Raw genomic sequence first — 21,137 nt, 5'->3', positions numbered from 1 at the left:
ACAGAATAGTCTTCCCAGGGAAGAGCATACACACCCAAGGAAAATATCAACCCAGAATATGACCAGCCTCTAATCCAGAGCCTGGTAGCCTCTTTCTGCAAAGGACCAGATGGGAAATACTTTAGGTTTTGATGGCCCTGTGGTCTCTGTCCCAACTACCCAACTCTGTCCTTGTAGCAGGGGAAGCGCCAGAAACAACACGCAGATGAACAGGGCTGGGTTCCGATAAGACACCATGTACACCAACAAGCCTGGGCGGGAAGTAGCCCGCCTACAGGCTGCAGCTTGCCAGCCCCTGCTCCACGGAGCCTAGTCTGGTCGACAGCTCACGGCCAGCACACAGGAAACACAGAAGCAGAGGTTACATGACACGGAAAGGATACAGCTGGCAGCACCCAGACAGTGGAAAATGTGTCAAAACGATCTAATCTGGTTGCTGGTACCTTAGTTGTTACGAGATAAGCAATAGAGCTGAAAAACAGCAAGATTGCAAGGAAAAAAGGCAGGAAGTGAAACAGAAGCAAGTTAAAGGAGACTGGAAAGCCTATGCTCCTGACCACAATGAGGGAGCTTCACTGGCTCCTGACTTCAGCTACAAGAGGGGCGCCCGGGTGTCTCGGTCGGCTAAGAGGCCCACTCCTGATTTGGTCTCAGGTCATCATCTCCTGGGTCACGAGATCAAGCCCGGCATAGGGCTTCATGTTCAGTGGGGGAATCTGCTTGAGATTTTCTCGTTCCCTCTGCCCCAATAAATAAACAAATAAATAAATAAACAAATAAATAACAAATAAACAAATAAATAAACCTTAAAAATAAAATCTTTGAGAGAGAATGATAATAGGGCAAATGTGAACCCTGCCTGGATATTTCATAATACTAGAAATAATTGATTTTGATAGGATAATGGTAATTGCTCATGGTTTTAAAAGAGACTCTGAGCTTTTAGAGATACTTACCGAAATATCTGCACATGAAATGATGCCACTCCAGGGACTTGCCCCAGTAATTCTGGGGAGGAGGAGGAAGCGGGTGCAGATGTAGACGGATGAGAAGGCACAGATATTGAAGCTGAGGTGGGAACACCAGGGCCCTGAAAGCTTTCGCTCCAGTTCCGTACTGTTGGCATTGTTTTATGATAAAAAGTTGAAAGGAAGAAAGAAAGGAGGGAACAAATGAACAAAGAAAGGAAAGCAGGAAAAGAGAGAGCAGGAAAGGAAGGGAGTCGGAAGCAAGGAACCCACAATGCTCGAAGCCCAAATTAGAAAGCCTGATATGGTCAATCGTGACATGAATCCAGTTATTTATCCTAAGTTACTGATTCCTATGAAGAGAATTCCAGCAGAATACCATTTGATAATGGGAAAGAAATAAAGACTGGACATGGCTTGGCTGCGCCGTACAGAAACTTGGTTGAGGAACGAAATTGACTTAGGGTTCATTAAGTTGTGTTTTTCTTCCTAAACACATCAGGGGCCCTGGATGGGCCCTACTGTTCTACTGTTGTGGAACTTGGCTCATCCCGCAGTATCACTGCTGGTCCCTGCTTGTCCTCTGCTCTATGTTGATACAATGAACACCCATTAACCCGCCATCTGTGCCCAAAACCAGATCTTAAGGACAATTTCTGTGTAATATGGGATTTCCTCTGTCCCATCCTCCTGTCTTGCACTCGGAGGTAAGCACTGTATCCTCAATCATACGATTTGCGTTCTGTTTTACCGTAAGTGTGTATACTTAAAAATACATTATTTGGTTTTACTTGTTTTTGCTCTTAAAAAGAAGGGGGGGGGACCATACTGATTGTTTTCTCCAATTTTTTCCCTCAATTCATGTTTCCAAGGCGTAGCTGTATTGTTGCATAAAAGCTGTAGCTCAATCCTTTCCACTTCAGTACGAGGATGTCATTGTTTAACTGACCTCGTGATGGGGGCATAGAGGGAATTTTCAATTTTTTACTGTACTGAACAGTGGTTTTTGTTGTTTTTTTTTTTTTGAGCTTTCTTTTGGTATACATGTGCTGAAATTTATCCTGCATAAATCACCAGAAGTGGGACTGCAGAGTCATAAGAAATACACATATTCCACTTTACAAGATAATCAAATTATTCTCTGAAGTCACGGTGCTAATTTACACTCGCACCCACAATGCATGAGACAGCCACTGGCCCCATATCCTCTCCAACGCTCAGCTACTGTCAGACTTCTTAATTCGCCAACTAGTGGGTGTAAAATGTTCTCTTATTTGCATTCCTTAGTACTAGTAAGGCTGAATATATTTTCATGTTTATTAACCATGTTTCCTCTTCCACGAATTGCCTCTTCATATTCTTTTACCCATTTTTTCTATTGAGCCGTTTATTTTTTCTTATTTGTTATTCTTTATATATTTGAAAGTTTTAATTCTTTTCCAATTTCCTAATTTGCAAATAATTTCTCTTGGTTTTTAGCTTCTCTCTTATGGTTTTAAAATTTTGATGAGCAAGCTTTCTTATGTTGGTTACGTAGTTGAGTTTATTAATCTTTTATTTTATGATTAATGTCATTTAAAATAGCCTTCTCCCTGAAACTAGCTATCTGTATTATAAAGTTTCACTAAGAGATTTTCCTGGGAGTGATGATTAAATCCTATCAAATGATTCTTTCAACAGACAAATCCCTTTAAATTATTTCTTGGTTTTTCTCTTATTTCTGCTCTTACTTTTTGATCATAATCTTTATATATTTTGGGGGGTTCTTCTGGTATTCAATTGCTAGTTTCTTTAGCTAATTTTTAGCCTTTCTTCTTTGGAATATAATCATTGAAAGGTATAAAATTCCTAAAAGTACAGGAGTTTTTGTGGTCCAATTTTGATTTTGATACATAATGTTTTCATTATGTATCCATAATGAATTTTGATACATAATGTTTTCATTACTGTTGGGTTCTAATTATTTTTCAGTTGCTAGTACAGTCCTTTTCTTTGACTTATTATTTAGAAGTATTTTTCTTTAATTTTCTAAAGAGGTGGTGATATTTTCATTAGCCTATTTACTGTCTTCTTGTTGATTTGTATGTTGGTGAGAGCATCATGGTCTGACTCCTATTCTCTGGAACTGGCTGAGATTTCCCTTAGAGCCCAGAGCATGCCAATTTTTGAAAATGCTCCGGGGGGCGGGGGGCACCTGGGTGGCTCAGTGGGTTAAAGCCTCTGCCTTCGGCTCAGGTCATGATCCCAGGGTCTTGGAATCAAGCCCCACGTCGGGCTCTCTGCTCGGCAGGGAGCCTGCTTCCCCCTCTCTCTGCCTGCCTCTCTGCCTGCTTGTGGTCTTTGTCTGTCAAATAAATAAATAAAATCTTTAGAAAAAAAAAAGAAAATGTTGCAGGGAATATTCAGGAAAATATATTATTATCTACCTAGTGGTTGTAGACTTCTTATAGATCCCTATGTCAAGTTGTTGACTGCTTTTCAAGTCTTTATCTTTGCTGACTTCTTATCTAACATCACCACAACTGGAAAAAGTGTTGGTGGTAGAGGATCTGTGTAATTCCCCATGTGTTTCCCAAAGATGACAAGCTCAGAAAGCTAAGTTCTAGTCTTAAAGCAAAGACTGATATCCAAGGACTTTCTCTAAGCTGAAGAATTCCTTATTTCTCTTAGCCTCGGGGCCAAGAACGTTGGCAACCATATTCCAATTCTGGTCCAAGAGTTCCCAAATGATAACATCACTTGAATTCTCAGCCTTACCAGACGTCATCAGTACGTTTGTTTGAGAGAAAAGTGTGTATGGGGGTGGGGAGGATTGTATAGGATGGAACTGGGAAATGAGAGAGAATACAGAAGACTCAGAGGCCCTGAACCCTTTATCCCCCATAAGCTACCCATGGGTTCCCTAGCCACACCACAGACACTGCCACTGTCTGTCTACATCACTTGACTGGTTGCTTCCTGAGGGCCTGGATAACAACATCCTATGCCTTCCTAAATGAGGCAACCATGCTGGCCTTCCTCCAGTAGGTGGTGCCTGCCCATGGGGTGGACTAGAGCCCCAGGGCAGAGCAGGAGAGTTGCCTTCTATCCATTCATCATTTCTCCCTTGGTTCCTCAGGGACAGAAGCTAGTTATTTTTATTTTTGTTTTCTTGAGCTTGCAATGTGCTTGCCTAAAATATAGAATTTTCCAGCTTTCAGGAAGCCACAGTGGGTTGAGAGCATGGTTTGATTAAATTCTTGCCAATGAGATTGAAGCCTAAGTATGATGGAGGAAATCAAGGAATGATTCTTAAAATTAACTGAATTGTCTAAGAGGAGGATCTTCTGTATTCTTTTTTTCTTTTTTGCGGTTTCTTAACGCCATTTTTTGTTTGTTTGTTTCTTAACTCTCTGGCTCCCCTCTTCCTTCACAGCCATGATAGCTGGAGCACCCACCGCCATCTTGGATTTAGATCTTGAGAGTGGAAGTCATACACTAACATGGTGGAAGCAGAAAGATAGATGAGTCTTTGGTTCCTGATGTTCACAGGGCTTCTGTCTGGCCGGGCTTCTATCCTCTGCCTTTAGGGTCCTTCTATGTGAAAATAAATAAGTAAACAAACTTGTCCCTCATTAAGCTGCTGTCATTTTGGATTTTTCCATTGTCCCCACTGAATCTAACCCTAACTCATATAAGCAATCAAGGCAGCCCTCCTGAAGGACATATACAATCAGAGGACAAGGGTAAAGAGATAGATGACAAAGGGAAGAGAAGAACATAAAAGGCATGCAAAATTTTGTGAAAATTCTTTCTCCCACAACACACTCTTTGGAAAAGAAGACTGGAAAATTTGAGGGAAGCATTTCTGACTCAATGCATTTCTTTTCTTTCCAAAGAAGCATGACGTGTAATGATCCATGAGGACTTACTGAAATAAAATTAAGGTCTCTCAAGCAACCAGTAAGGTCTAAGGACAATTTCATAGCAATTCCATAGCATGGCCGAAGCTGAGAGTAATATGGACAGTCATATGGCAGGGTTTTTGGCTTTTCTTTGTTGTTGTTGTTTTTAAAGCCCTGTGTGGTTGTAAAGAGACCTAATTCAATGATTTCTCTTTTATGAAGAATATCTGCAAATATCAACTTTAAAGGTAGTTATTATCTAGCACACTTCCCTGCTTTGGGAGAAAACATGAAAGGGAAAAAAAAAATGGTTTTGTCTTGTTCTTAAATGTCAGATGTTCCGCAAATACCAGCGGGTGTTAACTTTGGCCTTCCACTGCTCTGCAAATGATGGGGTATTTTTACTCACCGTGGCATTTTCAGACAGAAACCACTCCGGGATTGCAATATAGTGATTGGGAACTTTCCTTGGAATGTTCTGTCGGTCCTCTGCCTCCCAGAGCAGTGTGTTTAAGTCGGGGAAGTTGTTGTTGATGTCGATGCCATCGTGGGTCCAGCGCCCCAGGGACCAGCCACCCAGCTCCGAGCCCTGGGAGACAATTCCAAGCATGAGGGACCCACAGGCTTCCAGACTTCTCCCACACAAGACGTCCCTGTCTCCAGATCCACCATCCCCACCTGGGTGTGTCTCTAAGCCTCACAGGTCCTCTGGCCCAAAGACGGCCCCCAAGAGAGAACAATGAAGCACCCTCTAGTACTACCACTTCTAGTAGGTGGGGGGTAATACTGCCAAATCACCCCAAGAAGGAAGGCAGAGCCTCACCGCAGCCACATGGCAATGTTCAAGAAGTATTACAACCCTTACCCCCAACCCTCTCACCCCCCCTAGAACTTCTAGACTGGTCAGATAAAACTCTGAGTAGGAATGAATCCAAGAGTCCAACACTGCAAAATCAACCACCACCGCGTTAACACAGTCTCCCGGCCGTGCCCACGAGTCTGGCTTGCAAACCCTTGACCAGTGGACCTTACAAATCAGGCACCAAAACTCCCTAACCAACTCGGTGCCCATAAACCCAACCCCAATTCTGTATTATCAGGCATACATGTGACAGGTACCAAGTGCAGTCTTACACTTTATTCCCAAATAATACTAATAATAGTCCATCCACAATGTAACCTGCACAAAGTCTACGCCACTAGAACATGAAATGTAAACGATCTCTCAGAATAACAGAAACAGCTCTCCTCGGAGCACCGAGAGCATGACAGGCCACAGATGTACAGAGGATCTGCCTTGATGGTGCTTCCTCCAGGTTCAGCGTTCTTTTTATTCTCTTCTACTGAATCATTCCCTCATGTTCACTTTTTCCAGGGTGTTGGCCTGTCTACCTCTCAGGTGCCCATGATTGCCAATTCCTGCTTTGCACCTTTCGGGAACCCCAGGAGTTTCTCTGTCCCTGCGGAGAGACACTGAAAGGGAAGCCAGGACACGGAAGGGAAACTGACTCATGGCCCAGCGGGCTCTGTGGTGGGGACCTAGCGGCTGCCCCGGCCAACAGGGGGCGGCATCATTACCCCTTCGTAGGCCTTCTCGTAGCCATCGGGGTTGAGGGACGGGAGGATGTGAATCCGGGTCTCCTCCACCAGGCGGACGATGCGTGCGTTGCCAGCCAAGTACTCTTGGCACAGGAACTGCATGAGCAACAGCGTTAGCTCCCGGCCCAGCACCTCGTTGCCGTGGGCCCCTGCGATGTAGTGGAACTCCGGCTCGCCTTTACTCGAGGACGGGAAAAAATACAGTCCATATCGGTGCTTCTAGCAGAACAGCCCTTACCATTTAGGATTAAAAAGATCTCTGAGTAATAGCAACTTACAGTTTTATCCCATCTCGTCTTACAAATGGGCCCCCCCAAGTTCTATCACTACATTTTTTAGAATTCCCCAATAGGTACGTAGGAAAATGTGTAGAAAACTCATAGATGATACCAGCCCCTGGGTAATCATGTTTATTCTTATTTAGCGAGAACGGAGAAAATGATACAGTGCGTAAGGTTGAAAATTCACAAATTAAACACAAGACAGGGCGATTATTTTTCTCTTTGGGGAGGTAATCGTTCTTCTCCAAAGAAGATTCTATTAAATCATAAAGGAGGTAGAGATGGATAAACAGAAGCAGAAAACAGACCAGCCGGGGCCATCGGCACTGACGCAATTTTGTAAGGGGGCTGCCTTTGAGTTCCTCATTTCTTAGCTCACTTTCTCCAATGTGGGGGCTTATCAGAGCCCAGCATAGGCTGACAATACTTGTTCTCTCACTGGCAAAGCAACTACTTTTAAGGAAATGTAATTTTATCTGCAGATCCAGTCCTTATACTTCCGAAGGAACTCCTAAGAGGAACTCCTGAAATACTGATGAATTTAGAGCCAAATGAAGCAGGCAAACCTCAGACTTAAGTAGAGGGGAATTTCTAAAGAACTTGCAGATTTACCAAAAAGAAAACTGGAGAAGCCCCTCTGACCCAGAGAATCCAGGTTCCAGAGTGACTGAAGGAGAAATGCCTGAAGACAGGAAATGCTCAAAAGTGGAATTAAATTAAAATAAAAAATTAAGGGACCTCCCTCTAATTTACGTCATTAATAACATAAGTCCGGAATTTTCTTCTATAAAAGGATTCAGTCCTAACCACCTTTGGCCACTTTTTTCTTTGGTCAGTGTGACCGGCCTCAGAGCTGGAGAACAGAATGAAACATGGATCACTTGGAGAAAAGGAAGGTATGACTCCCTTAAATAAGTCAACAGCCTCTAAAACAGAACCCAAATTTGCAGACTCTTTGTGTGAGAGTGGCATGTGGACGGCTCCCAGCCTGTTTCGTGAATGTTCTCATGGAGGTGAGCCATCTCCTGGTCCTTTAAGAAGCAAACAGACATGGAGGGCCGGGTGCATCACAGTGGGGCAACCTCACCAACTTCATGCTCGCCAGGGTGATCCGTGATCTCCACGGCATACAGCTTCAGCCCCTGGTGGCTCTTGCCAATGTTGTAAATTCTGGTGATGTTGGGGCACATTTCGTTCACGGCCTTCATCAGCTGAAAAACAAAACAGAGTTAGGGCTCTGAGCAGTGGTGACTAGATGCTAAAGGAGCCGAGCTCCCCAGACCGCTACCTGCGGTTCCCCTCCCACAGCCTCCCTGCATGCCCTCACCCTCCCCAAACACCAGCCCCATCCCCTCTGCCTGGAATGTTCTCCTCAGGTTGTAACTCTCACCTCCCTTGGCTGTGGTCTCACCTTTGTACTGGGGTTTCTTGCTTTTTTTTGTCTCCTCACTAGACTACAGATCCTTTAAAGGACACACTGAGCCTTCGATCCCTATAACCCTGCCTAAATAAACATTTATTACTGAATATCCATTTTTTCTCATCATTTGGTGAGCATCTATGATGTGTCAGGCTGAGGGAAGGCATGGCTCCCGTCCTGCTGGAGCTCACAGAGCTGCAACAAAGGGGAGTCACTGGATGGCCCAATCCACTGACGCTAAGTAACAGGGTACAGGGAAGCCATGATAACAGCAGGTCGTGTGGTGAAAAGGTGGAGAAAGCAGGCTTTGATGACGAAGAAAAATTAGATGTGTGTCATTTCCTGAATTTTGCGTTTAAAGTAGAGCTTGCTAGACAGACAGCCTCAGTCTGAGGGGGTGAGACAAGCTGCCAGAGGGGGTAAGGGGGGCACTGCTAGTCACAGGAGCACAGGCTGCCCTTGAGAGGAAGGGGCAGCTGACTACAAGGGCCGGTCATCCACAGCAGGGCCCAAGCAGAAACCCGCCATCACTGGGGAGACAGCATGCGAGGGAAACGTGGCTTCTGTACCCATCACCGAGGGGGACACGCACATGCTGCAGGGTTGAAGTGGGACCTCGTGCCTCGCACCACAACTTCCCAAGGGACACAGTGACAATGTCACTAATAATGTCAACAATCGCATTAGCCACACAGTCTATTTCTTCCCTGACTTTCTCTGTCATGACTGCCAGGTGACGTAGGTAAGGCAGAGTATTGCCCCCATTCTACAGATATGGAGACGGAGGCTCAGAGAACACACTGAGGGATTTACCCAGGGTCACCCAGCGGGTACCAGGTGCTTTGGACTCAGGGATCTTCTCTGACCCTGCAGGTGCGGCAAAGCAACGAACACCAGCCCATCTTGGCTGCCCGTTCCGTCAGCGGCACGCCATGACCATTCTGAAGATGGCCGCAGCGCACTCACCCTCTGCCTTGGGGTCCCACATACTAGTCCCTACAAACTCCAGACATCATCACCTCCCAGCATCAGCCTCACCAGAGGGCCCACTGCCTTGGTTGGGATCAATGACCAGTTCTATAGACACCATCGCTCGAGTCATCTTTAACTAGGCAACAAACACAACTGTCCTGCACACAGCCTGACTGTCCCTTGATACCCACCTCCCCCTTTCCCCAGTCAGCTGTCGGAGCAACATACCACCTGCGTTCTTCGAGATCAGGATGTTGACACTGGAGAACAAGCTCCGCCTTCTGTCGGATGCACACTTAGCCATGGAGACATCTCTCTGTATGGGACGGCCTCAGCCATGACACACAGTCCCCTCCTCATACCCCAGCCACCCTAGCATTTCCCTCCCGGCCACATTACCTCTTCGTGCTGTGGTGTCATGAGCACCTTTACACATGAGAATGACACAAGCATTTGAGGGGTCTCCGTTATGAAGGTTCTTTACAGTTCTCCCTGCACAGAGAGAGATCCTCTCTGAAATGCCAGGAAGGGTTTCCCCAGGGGCCACCAGCCCCGTCAAAGACCTGGCTGGTGATCCACCTTGCTTATTCCTGAAAGGAGCCTAAGACATTTTACTGGAGTTGCGGTCTTGATGGTTAAAGTGACAGTAAGGACTATAACTTCTTCCTGGCCTCAGAGCATGCATTCTCTGCCGGAGTGGGGGGCAACATCACCCCCTCAGAGGTGAGAACTGGTTGTCTGGGGCTAAAGGTCTCACACATCACAATGCTTTGTGGCCCTCCAAAGCTCAGCCCTACCCAATAAAATCTTACTCGTTAATATTTAATATAATGGGTTAAGAAATTATAAGAATGTATTAATTTATTACTAAATAATTAACAATTATTAATTAATTGTTGGTATTTAATATAATGGGTTAAAAATGATAAGAATTAAGAAAGTGTCTAAAAAGCCTCCTGGGGGGAGGAGGTGATAATGGAACCAGGTGAGAATGATCACCCAGAGAGCACCTGGGTTTGCAGGATCTGAGCCCCATGGAGACTCTGATTCCCCATCCTGGAGACAGGAATACACTTTGCGAACCTCGTGTCTACTGAACCCTCGGTTCTGTTGCTTCCCTGCCCTTCTGCAGGAGAGAGAAACAGAGCCATCTTCTCTAGCGATTCAGTTTCCAGTAATATACATCCTGCATAAAGGATGCTATGATGACAGGCATGACGGCCCTTGCTGTGGTGCTTCACCCTCTCCCCGGGAGCACAGAGCCCAGAGATGTCCCAGCGCTCCAGGGCAAGAAAGCAGCGGGGAAGAGCATACTCCAACCACTCCCTGGAACATTCTGCAGCAGCACGATCACAACTATGGGGACAGCATGGGAAATGGCTCGTGATCCAATATTAACTGAAGAATGCAGGGCAAAATTAGCCCCATCCTCTCATCAAAACTGAACAAATTCTGCAAATGCCGAGACAAACCCTGGACCGGAATGAGGGAAAATACAAATGGATGATTCTTGAGGGTGGTGGGCTCAGGGAAGATGGACCTTAGATTTTGGGTTTTTGCATTTGATGTTGGCACAATATTGTTTCTCCAATGAATTAAAAGGTTTTTAAAAAGGGTGGGGAGAAGAAAAAAAAAAAGTCCCCTTTTAGTCATCTGCTTGGGAAACAGGCACTGTATCTGGTCCCGTGGAAGAGGAGTCCCAGAGGGCAGGAGGGAGAATGGTGGTAGGAGGCACTCCCGGGGTGAGGAGGTGGGCTTGTCCAGGTCCACCGGGGGCTGCCCTGCCCTGCCCTGGCTTCTTGCCACCATCGACCACGCTCCCGGGCAGGCTCAGCCACAGCCCCTGACCCACCTTCACTGACCTGGAAATCAGTGGCCCTCGCTGGCTGCCTTCAACCCACGTCTGCATCACAGTCCGCTTCGTGGCCAGCCAATCTGGACTGGCCGAGCATTTCTCCCTGACGGCACACGCCCAACACCAAGGTGAAATCGTGAACCTTTTCCTCAAACCACTTATCTTCCTCCCTTTGCGGACAGTACCCCACCCTCCTCAGAAGCCTGCCAGAGCCCTCCCTTTCTCCAAACCCATTCCAACAGGAGACCTAGGACTAGCCAGTCCTCCCCAGAGCTGCCTGTGTCTCATCCCTCTTCAGGCCTGCTGGCCCCTCTCTTGGGGACCATGTTCATCCCCACCAGTCTGCTCCCCACATGCCTTCCAGATGGATCCCCCCAAAACACTGCTCTGCTACATAAAATCCTCCTCTGGTTCTAAGATGCTCTACAAAAGCCTCTCCAGCACTCAGGCAAGCCCCCTCTCCTGGCAGACTGATGCAGAAGCCTGCCGCTCTGCGCCTACCTCCAGCCCTCTGCTCTGGCTGCCTGGGGTGCCCTCCCTTCTGTCTCCGCCTGTCCAAGGCTGGCCAAAGGCCCCGGACCATAGCCGACCCCATCTGCAACCAAAGCCCTTCCCCACCAAGCCAACCGGGTCAGTCACTCCTTCTTCCTCTCCCCCAGCTGCCTCCCTGGCAGGACCTCCAATGTACATATGTGTCTAGTACACACTACAGAGCAACACAGCCTCTGCCTCCAGGGTCCCAAAGGAAGGAAATGTATATAGACAAAGAGGTGACACGGCATTGAGAAATAGGGACACTTGCCACGGAGGCAGGGGCATTCCTGGAGGGGCGGCCTCCCTCTGCCTGCGAGCAACACCAGTGTTGTGCAACCTGCTCATTGCCCTCCCCTCCCCTTCCTAGCGCCTTCAAAGTCAGTGCTCTAGAAATACTTCCTGCACATATCCTCAGCACTTCCCATGCAATATGTTTTTCTATTTTCTCTCTTCTCTTCCTGCTCTGCTGCTGTTTCTCTCTCTCTCTCTCTCTCTTTTTTTTTTTTTTTTTTTTTGTTTGTTGGAAATGTCTCTCTCAATACTAGTGTCTCTCTCAATACTAGGATAAACTAACTTTTTTTTTTTTCTGAAGTAGAAAGATTTCTATAGTAACCCAGCAGACTCCATACAGGGAATTGCTAAAAATGCTGGCTTCTTTTTCATCCCCAGGAGCCAGGAATCCAAATGGCAAATCAATTCCGGCTTGAACACCCTTAAGGATTGAGAGATGTTCCCCAGAGTGGTTTCCAGCTGAGGGCTGTGGAGCCCTGGGGTCACCCACCATCCATCACCCGCAGGAGCCTCACTGACCATTCCAAGCGTCCCCTTGGCTCTCCATGACCAGGTGATGGTCAGCACGGCTGCCCACGGGCACGAAGTACATTCCACTAGCTCTCCTCTTCTGGAAGGATCCTGATTTTCTACCTGGAGCAACTCTTTACAGATACTGGCTACCCAGAGTCTCGGTGCAGTAGCTCATTTTAAATGCATGTAGATTCATTGCTTCTGACATTAATTGCACCAGCGGAGTGGATATTTGCCTAGTTTCTGGGCTCGCAAAGAAACCCTGACACGTGCAGTGAGCAAAGCTGTGTTAACCCGCAAGTGCTCCGCGCTGTGGCAGGGTGGGCAGAGTCTTGTGAATGCCGGTGATTCACAGACCTCAGGGCCACACACAGTGTCCCAACTTCTGAAGAGCAAGACAGCAAGACCATATCTTTTGCGGGTCCCACCTCTAAATCTAGGCTGGCAGGCATCTGGAAGCTCTGGGTGAGTGTCTCAAATTCAATGCCATTGAGACAAACTGGGTTTGTCGATTCCCTGGGGTGAGGCGGAGAGGCCTCTGGGCTCATTGCTCCGACCTCAGGACGGTGCGACTTGGACGGGGCGGCAGGCTCCTTCTCTCGGCACCCACCAGCCCTTGCTTTGAGCCTCGCTAATTTGCCATTGGTGAATCCCTGTTCTGTAAATGTATTCATGAGGATATATTCTGTCTCTTCAAACAGATTCTCAGGTATCCAAGGATTTCTCATTCATCAGCCTCCCTTGATCTCTCCTAGCACCATGCCGGGGGCAAAGGCCGGACAGGGTTTCATAGGCAAAGCACTCAGCAAGGGCCTTGCTCTTTCATCTTGTCCTAATTAACGGCTGGTCCCTTCTCCCTTCTGGGCCCAGCATGCAAACACCGTCCACGGCTCGGAATTACTTGGTTTCTGTAACCAAATCTGGGGATAATCTCAGCTGGGACGGACTTTTGCTCTGAATGGCGTGAAGGCTCTGAGCTCCGTAAAGGTATGGGGCCGCAGCTCCGAAGACTGGCCGGACATTAGAAACACAAGGAGACCTGTTAAATATTTAGACCACTGGGCCCTTCTCCTAAGGATTCTTTTTAAAAAGTGGCTTGAGGTGGGGTTCAAGCACAGGTGTTTTTCCAAATTTCCCCAGGTGATTCCGTGATAGAACCAAGACGGAGAATCAGAGAGTGAATAACTAGGGGGCAAAGCTCTAGCTTTCCTCAGTGACCAGGCTTCCCCATCAGTAAGGTCAGGAAACAGTCCCTGCCCTCCGGGGCCTGTGCGGAGGGCTGACCACATTGTTGCAGGTCAACTGCTAACACAGTAAATTAACGTGGGTCCTACGTGAAGGCTTCCGGCTGTTACTTATATCAGTGGTGTTCTAGATCCTTTTTCTTCTTTAACTCTGCCTATGACTAAGTGAATTATCACTCAAACACACAGTGAGTCTTAAGAACTATTATCAAATCAGAAAAGTCTGGGTCCAGATTCTGTTCCAACCACTTGCTGGAGAGGGAGACCTCGTCTGGTCACCAGAAGCCCTGTGAGGCCTTCTCAATGTAGAGACTACAAGCATTCAGGGTGGTTTCAGAGAACCAAAACAATCATTCAGATTCCTCTATCCCAAACACATCACCCTAATCTCTAGAGGGAAAACAAACAACACTGTTCTTCTGGGTACAGGTTATAACGGCCCTGAGAAATCCAGAACTTACCTGGCGCATTTCCTTGTGGCTGTGGTGCTTAAAATCCAGGTCGTCGGTGGTGGTCATTTCATTCCTTCGGTGATAATAGTTGTTTGGATCTGGGGACAGAAATACGGTTTGGAATTCACTCGGGTAATTCGGTTGCTTGCGGTGGCTCTGTTAGTTGCCTGATTCGCATGGAGACACGACCCAATCTCCAGCTTCTAACAAGGGCACAGAGGTGAGAGTCAATTTTCGAGAAACATCTCAGGACTCAGAATTAGCCAGTGGTGGAGATGGACCTGGAGCCAGAATGCCTGGTTCAAATCTCCACTCTTCTATGAAGTGCTGTGTGACCTTGGGTAAGTCCCTGCCAGCAGTCTCTGCCTCAGTTTCTTCACTGGAAACAGGGAAGAAAGGTACTTCCCTCATTGGTTCATGGTTGGTATTAGCTGGAATGATCTATGTGCCGGGCAAACTGTTGGCCCTGAATGAATGAATGAATGAATCAGTGAACAAGTATCACAATGGTATACATACATAAACGGAAACTTCTGGAAGTATGGTGCTTACTACGAGTTACTCATCCAGCATTCAGTCCACTTTCATCCTTCCTAACAGAAACCCTGTGTGGTTTGGGAATCACCCCAGTGCTTCCAGGAGACAGACCTCGCATCCCAGCTCAGGAAGCCTGCAGGACTCACGTCAATCAAGCAGAGGCCAGCACAGCCTGGTGACTCTCCCTGGTCCAGATGGAAGGGGAGGACTTCGATGGCACTGAGGAGTGGCTGAGAATCTCTCCCGAGTAGAGGACAGAGAGAACCCCGCCAGCATCAGGACCTACTTCCATTCACGGGACTTGTCGAATTCCCTTACTCACCAAACTTGGGGGGGCTGGGGTTTCTGTTGTTGGAGTCGGAGACCCCAACGGGCATGATCAGGCTCTGAAAACACTGATCACCTATGGTGACTGGGATTCTGGGGTCTAGGACGAGAGGTCTGCTCTTGACTTGATTCTCTTTCCCATATAAATTGACCTTTTCCTTTAATACATGTAAGTAAGCCCTGTTGTTTATATAATTACGAGAACAAAGGATGCTCAGAAGAAAGGACAGGCTGGGGAAGAGGAGGGAGTAGGAGGATAAAGGGGAGGAGCCCTCAGTGGATCTGGAGGTCTTTCCCTGGACCCGACCCGTAGCCAGCCCCATGGCATCTCCATCTGGACAATAAAGCCAGAAATCCTTGCCCAAGAATATGCAATATGCTGCTTTAGACACAGGGGGCTCTCCTCACCCAGGCATCCTGTAGGCAAGGCTGGAGCCACAGCAGCTGTGGGTTTGGTTCAAGAGGCTCAAAGCGGGGGGGGGGGGGGGGGGGGGTGTCCAGAGGCAGTGGCGGCGTGCTGGTGGCTCAGCGATGAGCGTGTGCTCCAAGTGGTATCGGGAGCCGCGGGTCCCTATTTCTGCCACCAAAGGTACTCCTCAGACCAGCTGCCTGTGAGACCAGCCCAGACCTCCAGAATCCGAATCCACAGCAAAAACAATCTCTGCTGAGTCCCCAGGCTGGGAGTCCAAGGGGTACCGTGTTAAAGTGCTGAGCACGCTGCAGCAGGAGCGAAGCCCAGGATACACCCTGCACGCCGGGGCCACCAACCGGGCTCCGGGCTGTGGCCGCCACAGCCGACCTTGCCAGGGTTCGCCCATTCTCACCTTGAGAACCGAGGCCCCTGTAATGAGCTCAAAATCACACAGACACCCAGATGCCAAAACCCAGATTTTAACATCCGCAAAAGTATCACCTGCCAATAATGCCATGGGAGACAAGGACTGGGCCTGAAGGGAGTGAGTGTGAGGCAGAGGCTGCCCCTTGGCCCAGGAAAGAGCGGAAGCCGGTCAGGTTTCACACAGGCCCCCCAGCAGCTTTCTAGCACTTTCCTTCTGGGGGAGTGTGAGCTGACCACACGCAAGTCGCAGTTCCCTGGGTTTCCAAACCTGTATGTTTCAAAGCAAAGCAAAGCATAGTTTTCCCATTAATTTATACTTCATTTACCCATATGATGTTTTCTAAGAGCTACGCAACACTCCCCAAGCCCCAGCGGCCTCTTTCCAAAACTCTTTAAAGCCCCCCTTTGTCTTCAAACACAAGTTATACCTTCAATGTTCTCCAAAAGGATTGAAGTAGAACTCAGAATTGTAAGAACAAAGCTGCTCCACGTTTGGCAACGTTTCCGCCTTCCTTAAGACTAGTCAGTTTGCCTCAGGACAAGGGTACAAGTTCCGGAGTGGTCTTGAAACCACGGATCAGTTCTCCTCACAACTTCCCATTGTCCCACATTTTGAGCAAGTAGTTGTTTGTCAATGGATTCTGATTGGATAAAGTTTTACTGAGAACCTATTAAAAGCTCAGTACTACCGGTGAAGAGAATAGGTAAAGCGAGGAGTAAGACCCAAGTCTGGCCCTCTTGGGGTCCCAAGTCTGCAGTTCCAGCCAGTTAGTCAAACTATCAGCACCTTCTTCTTTCTGTGGGCAAAAGATCCCCCTTTCCTGTGGGGAATCCATTCCATATGTTTCAGATAAAATTGCCGTGCCCAGCATGCACCGTTTTGCACCGTTGTGAACAGGGTCCAGCCAAAAAACACGTGTCCTCTGTCCACTGTCATTGGCTCAGAGGTGATCCCAAGATTCTAGGAGCCAAGCTGGGAAGGAATCAGAAGACTTTCCTCCCAGAGCTGTAGGGGGAGAGTCTCCTGTTGGAGCTCCTTGGACGGTGGGATGAATCTGGGGTATTGATCTTTCTGTCCATGAGACAGACACGAGGGGAGCCCTGACCCCCTGGGAGGATTCTGACACAGGAGACCTATTCTTGCCTGAAGCCAGAGTCAGAGTCCAAGCCACCCTGGGAATTTTCATGTAAGTGAACCCAAATCCCTCCCCCTGTAAGCTAATCAGAGTAGGGCTGCTGGCATTGGAAACCTAAGTCCTGATTCAGTCTGTGAGGCCTTTATCCTCACAGATGGAGCTTGGGAGAATCAGTCTCCTACTTCCCTTTGAGTGTGGTTTCACACGTCATATGGGCTGAACACCAGCTCATTCCTTCCGGAACACCTTAGCAATGTGGACGAACTCCCAACAGGGCGTGTGGAGCCTAAAACCATCCCCCTGACTTTTCTTCTCTTATTCAGCTACTTAAAGTCCTGCTCACCCCGAACTTGCCTACAGATTATGCCTTTTGGGGGTTGAATAATGCCCCCCCCAAAAGATACATTGGAGTGCTAACCCATAGCCCTACCAGAGGGGGCCTTATTTGGAGAGAGAGTTTTACAGAGGTCAGCAAGTTAAAATGGGGTGATTCAAATGGACCCTGACCCATTTGCCTGGTGTCTCTAGCAAGGGGGGTGCAGACACAGGGGTAGGCACGTGGGGAGAAGGTTCTGTGGGACTGAGGGCACAGATGGAGTGAGGCATCTACAAGATAGGGAACCCAAAGACTGCTAGATGACTCCCCAGAAGCTGGCGTAGGGACGGCGGCAGGTTCCCCCTCCCAGCCTCCGAAGGACCGGCCCTGCTGATGCCTTGATCTAGGTAGGACTTCTGGCCTCCAGGACCGAGACAGTAACTCTCTATTATTCCAAACCACCTAGGTCTGGGCAGTCTTTACGGCAGCCCGAGGAGACTGCTAATAGCCAGGACATTCCTACCTCCTCACCGCTGTGGACACCTGCTCTTCCCATCCCCACACACACGCCAGCTCACTCCATGGGGCTCTTTTCATGACAACAGTGATAATTCCAGGCCAAAACGCATTCCTGGAAATCCAGGGTAGCGGGATCAAGGTTCTCAGACTGTTGTGCTTTGCTGTTTGCTTGCTTTGGGGACCTTGCCTGACAGGAGCGGGCGCTCAGTAGGGAGCGGAGAGGCTATCTTTAATATAAAGGAGAATCCCATGCAAGCTGGAATCGCTGGGCTCACGATGCCTCTGCCATTCCTCTCCAGGGCAGGAGATCCATAGAGGCAGAGACTAGAGGTCACAGGGATGGCGGAGGGGATCGGGAAGTGACGACTCGATGGGCCCTGGGTGGGTTTATGGGTCCACGAGGAAATTCAGAAACTGGACAGAGCTGGTGCTTGCAACACGTCGTGAGTATGCTAAATACCACGGACCCGTATCTTTAAAGTGGTTCAATGGACATTACATGAGAATCACCTTATTTTTTTTAAAAAAAAAGGGCTGCCTGCCTCATAGCACTCTTTGAGGACGAGGCCACCGGACGCTCATTGCCACAGCAGATCTTCCTGTACCTGCCTCAAGGCCAGCCTCGCCCCAAGGAAGTGCCCGCCACTGTGTCCCTGTGACCTCAGCCCCGACACCCCCTGCACATACGCCTGAGTGCAGACGGCCTGGGACCAAATGCAGCCTGAGAACCAACAAGCTGGCCCCTCGATGAAAACAAGTTACCTCCGCCCACAGCCCACCGGACTGTTCTTATGACAAGGTCATGCCAAGAGGAGCCAGGGGAGGGCCAGGAAGCCCCAGCAGAGCCCGTGTTGCTGGCGGGTCATTACCGTCCCTGGAGCCGTCAAACCCAGCACTGCAGGTGGTTCCAAGGGGGGAGCAGCACATCACTTGGGCTATTTTCCTTTCACCCCATTTCCTATAATCTCCCCACACAAATGCTCTGCTGGGCTGCACACCGAAACCCGCAAGCCCTCTGCTCGCTCGGCTGACGCCACTTCTCCAGACAGTCCCGGGGCCAATGTGCAGCCTGAGTGACAGGAGGAACCCTCAGAAGAGACTTTTGTCCAGAGTGCTGATGTTTCTACAGTTCCCCAGCAGTCAACATGGGGCGCTTGCACCAAGAAGAGAAACCGAGGCTTATTGAAACTCAATAAGGGCACACTGCCCTCAGTCGCAGGGAGGACAGTGGCCACCAGCAAGGCTGGATCCCCCCGAAGTGAGCGGGCTTCCCTGGGGGTAAGGATGCCCGACACGCTTCCCTAGTTGCACCGCGAGAGCTCCTGGGCCAGCGAAGGCATCTGTCCTGTCTCCAGATCCCTGGGCCCTGCCTCCGAATAGGCACATCCTATGGGTTTGATGAAGGAATGCACGAGTGAGGAATGAGTGAAGGGGTGGACGGGTGGATAGACAGCCCGGTCAAGGGAGGCCTTCTGGTTTCTCGAAAAGTAGAGGTTTATCCCCATCAGCAGGTCCTAAGAACAGCGCACACAGAGGACAAAACTAAACCAGGACAAAAAGGAGACATCTTCTCTCTCAACTTCCCACCATCCATGGGGGCTGCTGACCTTACAAACATACCAAATGGTCTAAGCAAGGGCAGTAGAAGAAGAAAGGAGGGGAAAGTGGGAGAAATGACATTCGTTCCACACTGTGTGAGGGCACTCTGCAAATGGCTCTTGCTGAGTCTTCGGTGGGGGGAGGGGTCTGTGCATCAGGAACAGAAGAGCCGGTGAACAATGGCAGGGAAGGAGAGCAGCCTGCGTGCCTTCCAGGGGAGCAACAGAGTCCTTCTAGTGGAACTCATGGCTCTGCAAGAGCAGACTCCATCTAGCCGGGATGGGAGAAGAGCACAGAGTTCCTGGTCTCTATCTAAAAAAGAAACAGATGTTCAAAGCAAAGAATGGGCAGAACACATGAACAGACACTTCTCCAAAGAAGACATACAAATGGCTAACAGACACATGAAAAAATGTTCATCATCATTAGCCATCAGGGAAATTCAAATCAAAAGCACATTGAGATAGCACCTTATACCAGTTAGAATGGCAAAAACTGACAAGGCAAGAAACAAGTGTTAGAGAGGATGTGGAGAAAGGGGAACCCTCTTACACTGTTGGTGGGAATGCAAGCTGGAGCAGCCACTTTGGAAAACAGGGCAGAGATTCCTCAAACAGTTAAAAATAGAGCTACCCTACGACCCAGCAATTACACTAGGGTATTTACCCAGAGATACAGATGTAGTGAAAAGATGCGGCAAATACACCCCAATGTTCATAGCAGCAACATCCACAGTAGCCAAACTGTGGAAGGAGCTGAGATGCCCTTCAGCAGATGAACGGATAAAGAAGATGTGGTCCATATATACAATGGAATATTACTCAGCCAGCAGAAAGGATGAACACCCACCATTTGCACCAACATGGATGGGACTGGAGGAGATTATGTTGTAAAATAAGTGAAGCAGAGAAAGACAATTATCATATGGTTTCACTTATCTGTGGAGCATAAGGAAAAGCATGGAGGACATTAGAAGGAGGAAGGGAAAAATGAAGGGGGGTACTCAGAGCGGGAGACGAACCATGAGAGACTATAGACTCCAGGAAACAAACTGAGGGTTTTGGAGCAGAGGGAGGTGAGCCCAGTGATGGGTATTAAGCAGGGCATGTGTTGCAAGGAGAACTGGGTGTTATACGCAAACAATGAATCATGGAACACTATATCAAAAACTAATGATGTACTGTGTGGTGATTAACATAAATAAATAAATAGAAAAAAGAAAAAGAGAAAAGAAACAGGTGTGTCAATCCCACTCATTCCCCTCCCCCAACCCGGAAGCCCAAGGGGCAGGAAGTCAGAGGAACACGGAGCCGGACAGGAAGTGGGAAGCCGAGGAGAGGTCTAGGCCGAGAGGGCACGGTCTGGGCAGCATGGCAGCAGTCCGCAGATCCCCTTTGCTGGGATGACCAGGAGCCTTAGGGACAGAAATGCTGACTGTCAGGTCTGTGTGGTTCCATGTTACATGCAGCAAAGCCCCATTTTTATCCCCAAACCTCAGCAGGGAGCCCTCACGTGGATCAGCATCTGAGGAGGCTGCTGCTCTCGAATCCAGGGGGGAGGGGGATGATGGCGTGAGCTGACCAGGAGCAGCACTGAGAGAAGGCACGGGAAGCAGGAGGCAGAAGGCAACCCCCTGGCAAGGGCAGGAGACCCCGCCAGCTAGCCCCAGAAGAACCGGGGGGGGGGGGGGGCAGGTGAGGCAGGGAGACTCAGGTCCTTCCATAGGTACACGGGGAGGGCTTGGGTCATCTCACGGGGATGCTTTAGGAAGGGGCAATGCAGGAGCGGAAGGACGTGGTCCCGGTTCCACAGGGAAGCTCGTGTCTCCGCTTCAGACGTGAGAAAAGCGAGG

At 48.7% G+C, this 21,137-nt stretch overlaps 1 protein-coding gene across 1 annotated transcript in view; it reads right to left on the bottom strand.

Annotated features, from left to right (window-relative positions):
- CPXM2 (carboxypeptidase X, M14 family member 2) overlaps nucleotides 1–21,137 on the bottom strand; it is a 127,272-nt gene that overhangs the window by 13,894 nt on the left and 92,241 nt on the right. Inside the window, exons 7-10 of the mRNA XM_059172912.1 lie at nucleotides 14,023–14,111; nucleotides 7,820–7,943; nucleotides 6,431–6,627; nucleotides 5,262–5,441 (exon numbers count right to left, since the gene is read on the bottom strand). Of these exons, the coding sequence (XP_059028895.1) occupies nucleotides 5,262–5,441; nucleotides 6,431–6,627; nucleotides 7,820–7,943; nucleotides 14,023–14,111 (590 nt within the window). The remainder of the gene's footprint in view (nucleotides 1–5,261; nucleotides 5,442–6,430; nucleotides 6,628–7,819; nucleotides 7,944–14,022; nucleotides 14,112–21,137) is intronic.

This window comes from Mustela lutreola, chromosome 4 (genome assembly GCF_030435805.1).
Source record: "Mustela lutreola isolate mMusLut2 chromosome 4, mMusLut2.pri, whole genome shotgun sequence".
NCBI classification, from domain to species: Eukaryota; Metazoa; Chordata; class Mammalia; order Carnivora; family Mustelidae; genus Mustela; species Mustela lutreola.
The sequence above is the reverse complement of the archived record's forward strand: the minus strand, read 5'-3'. Positions and strand labels throughout refer to the sequence as shown.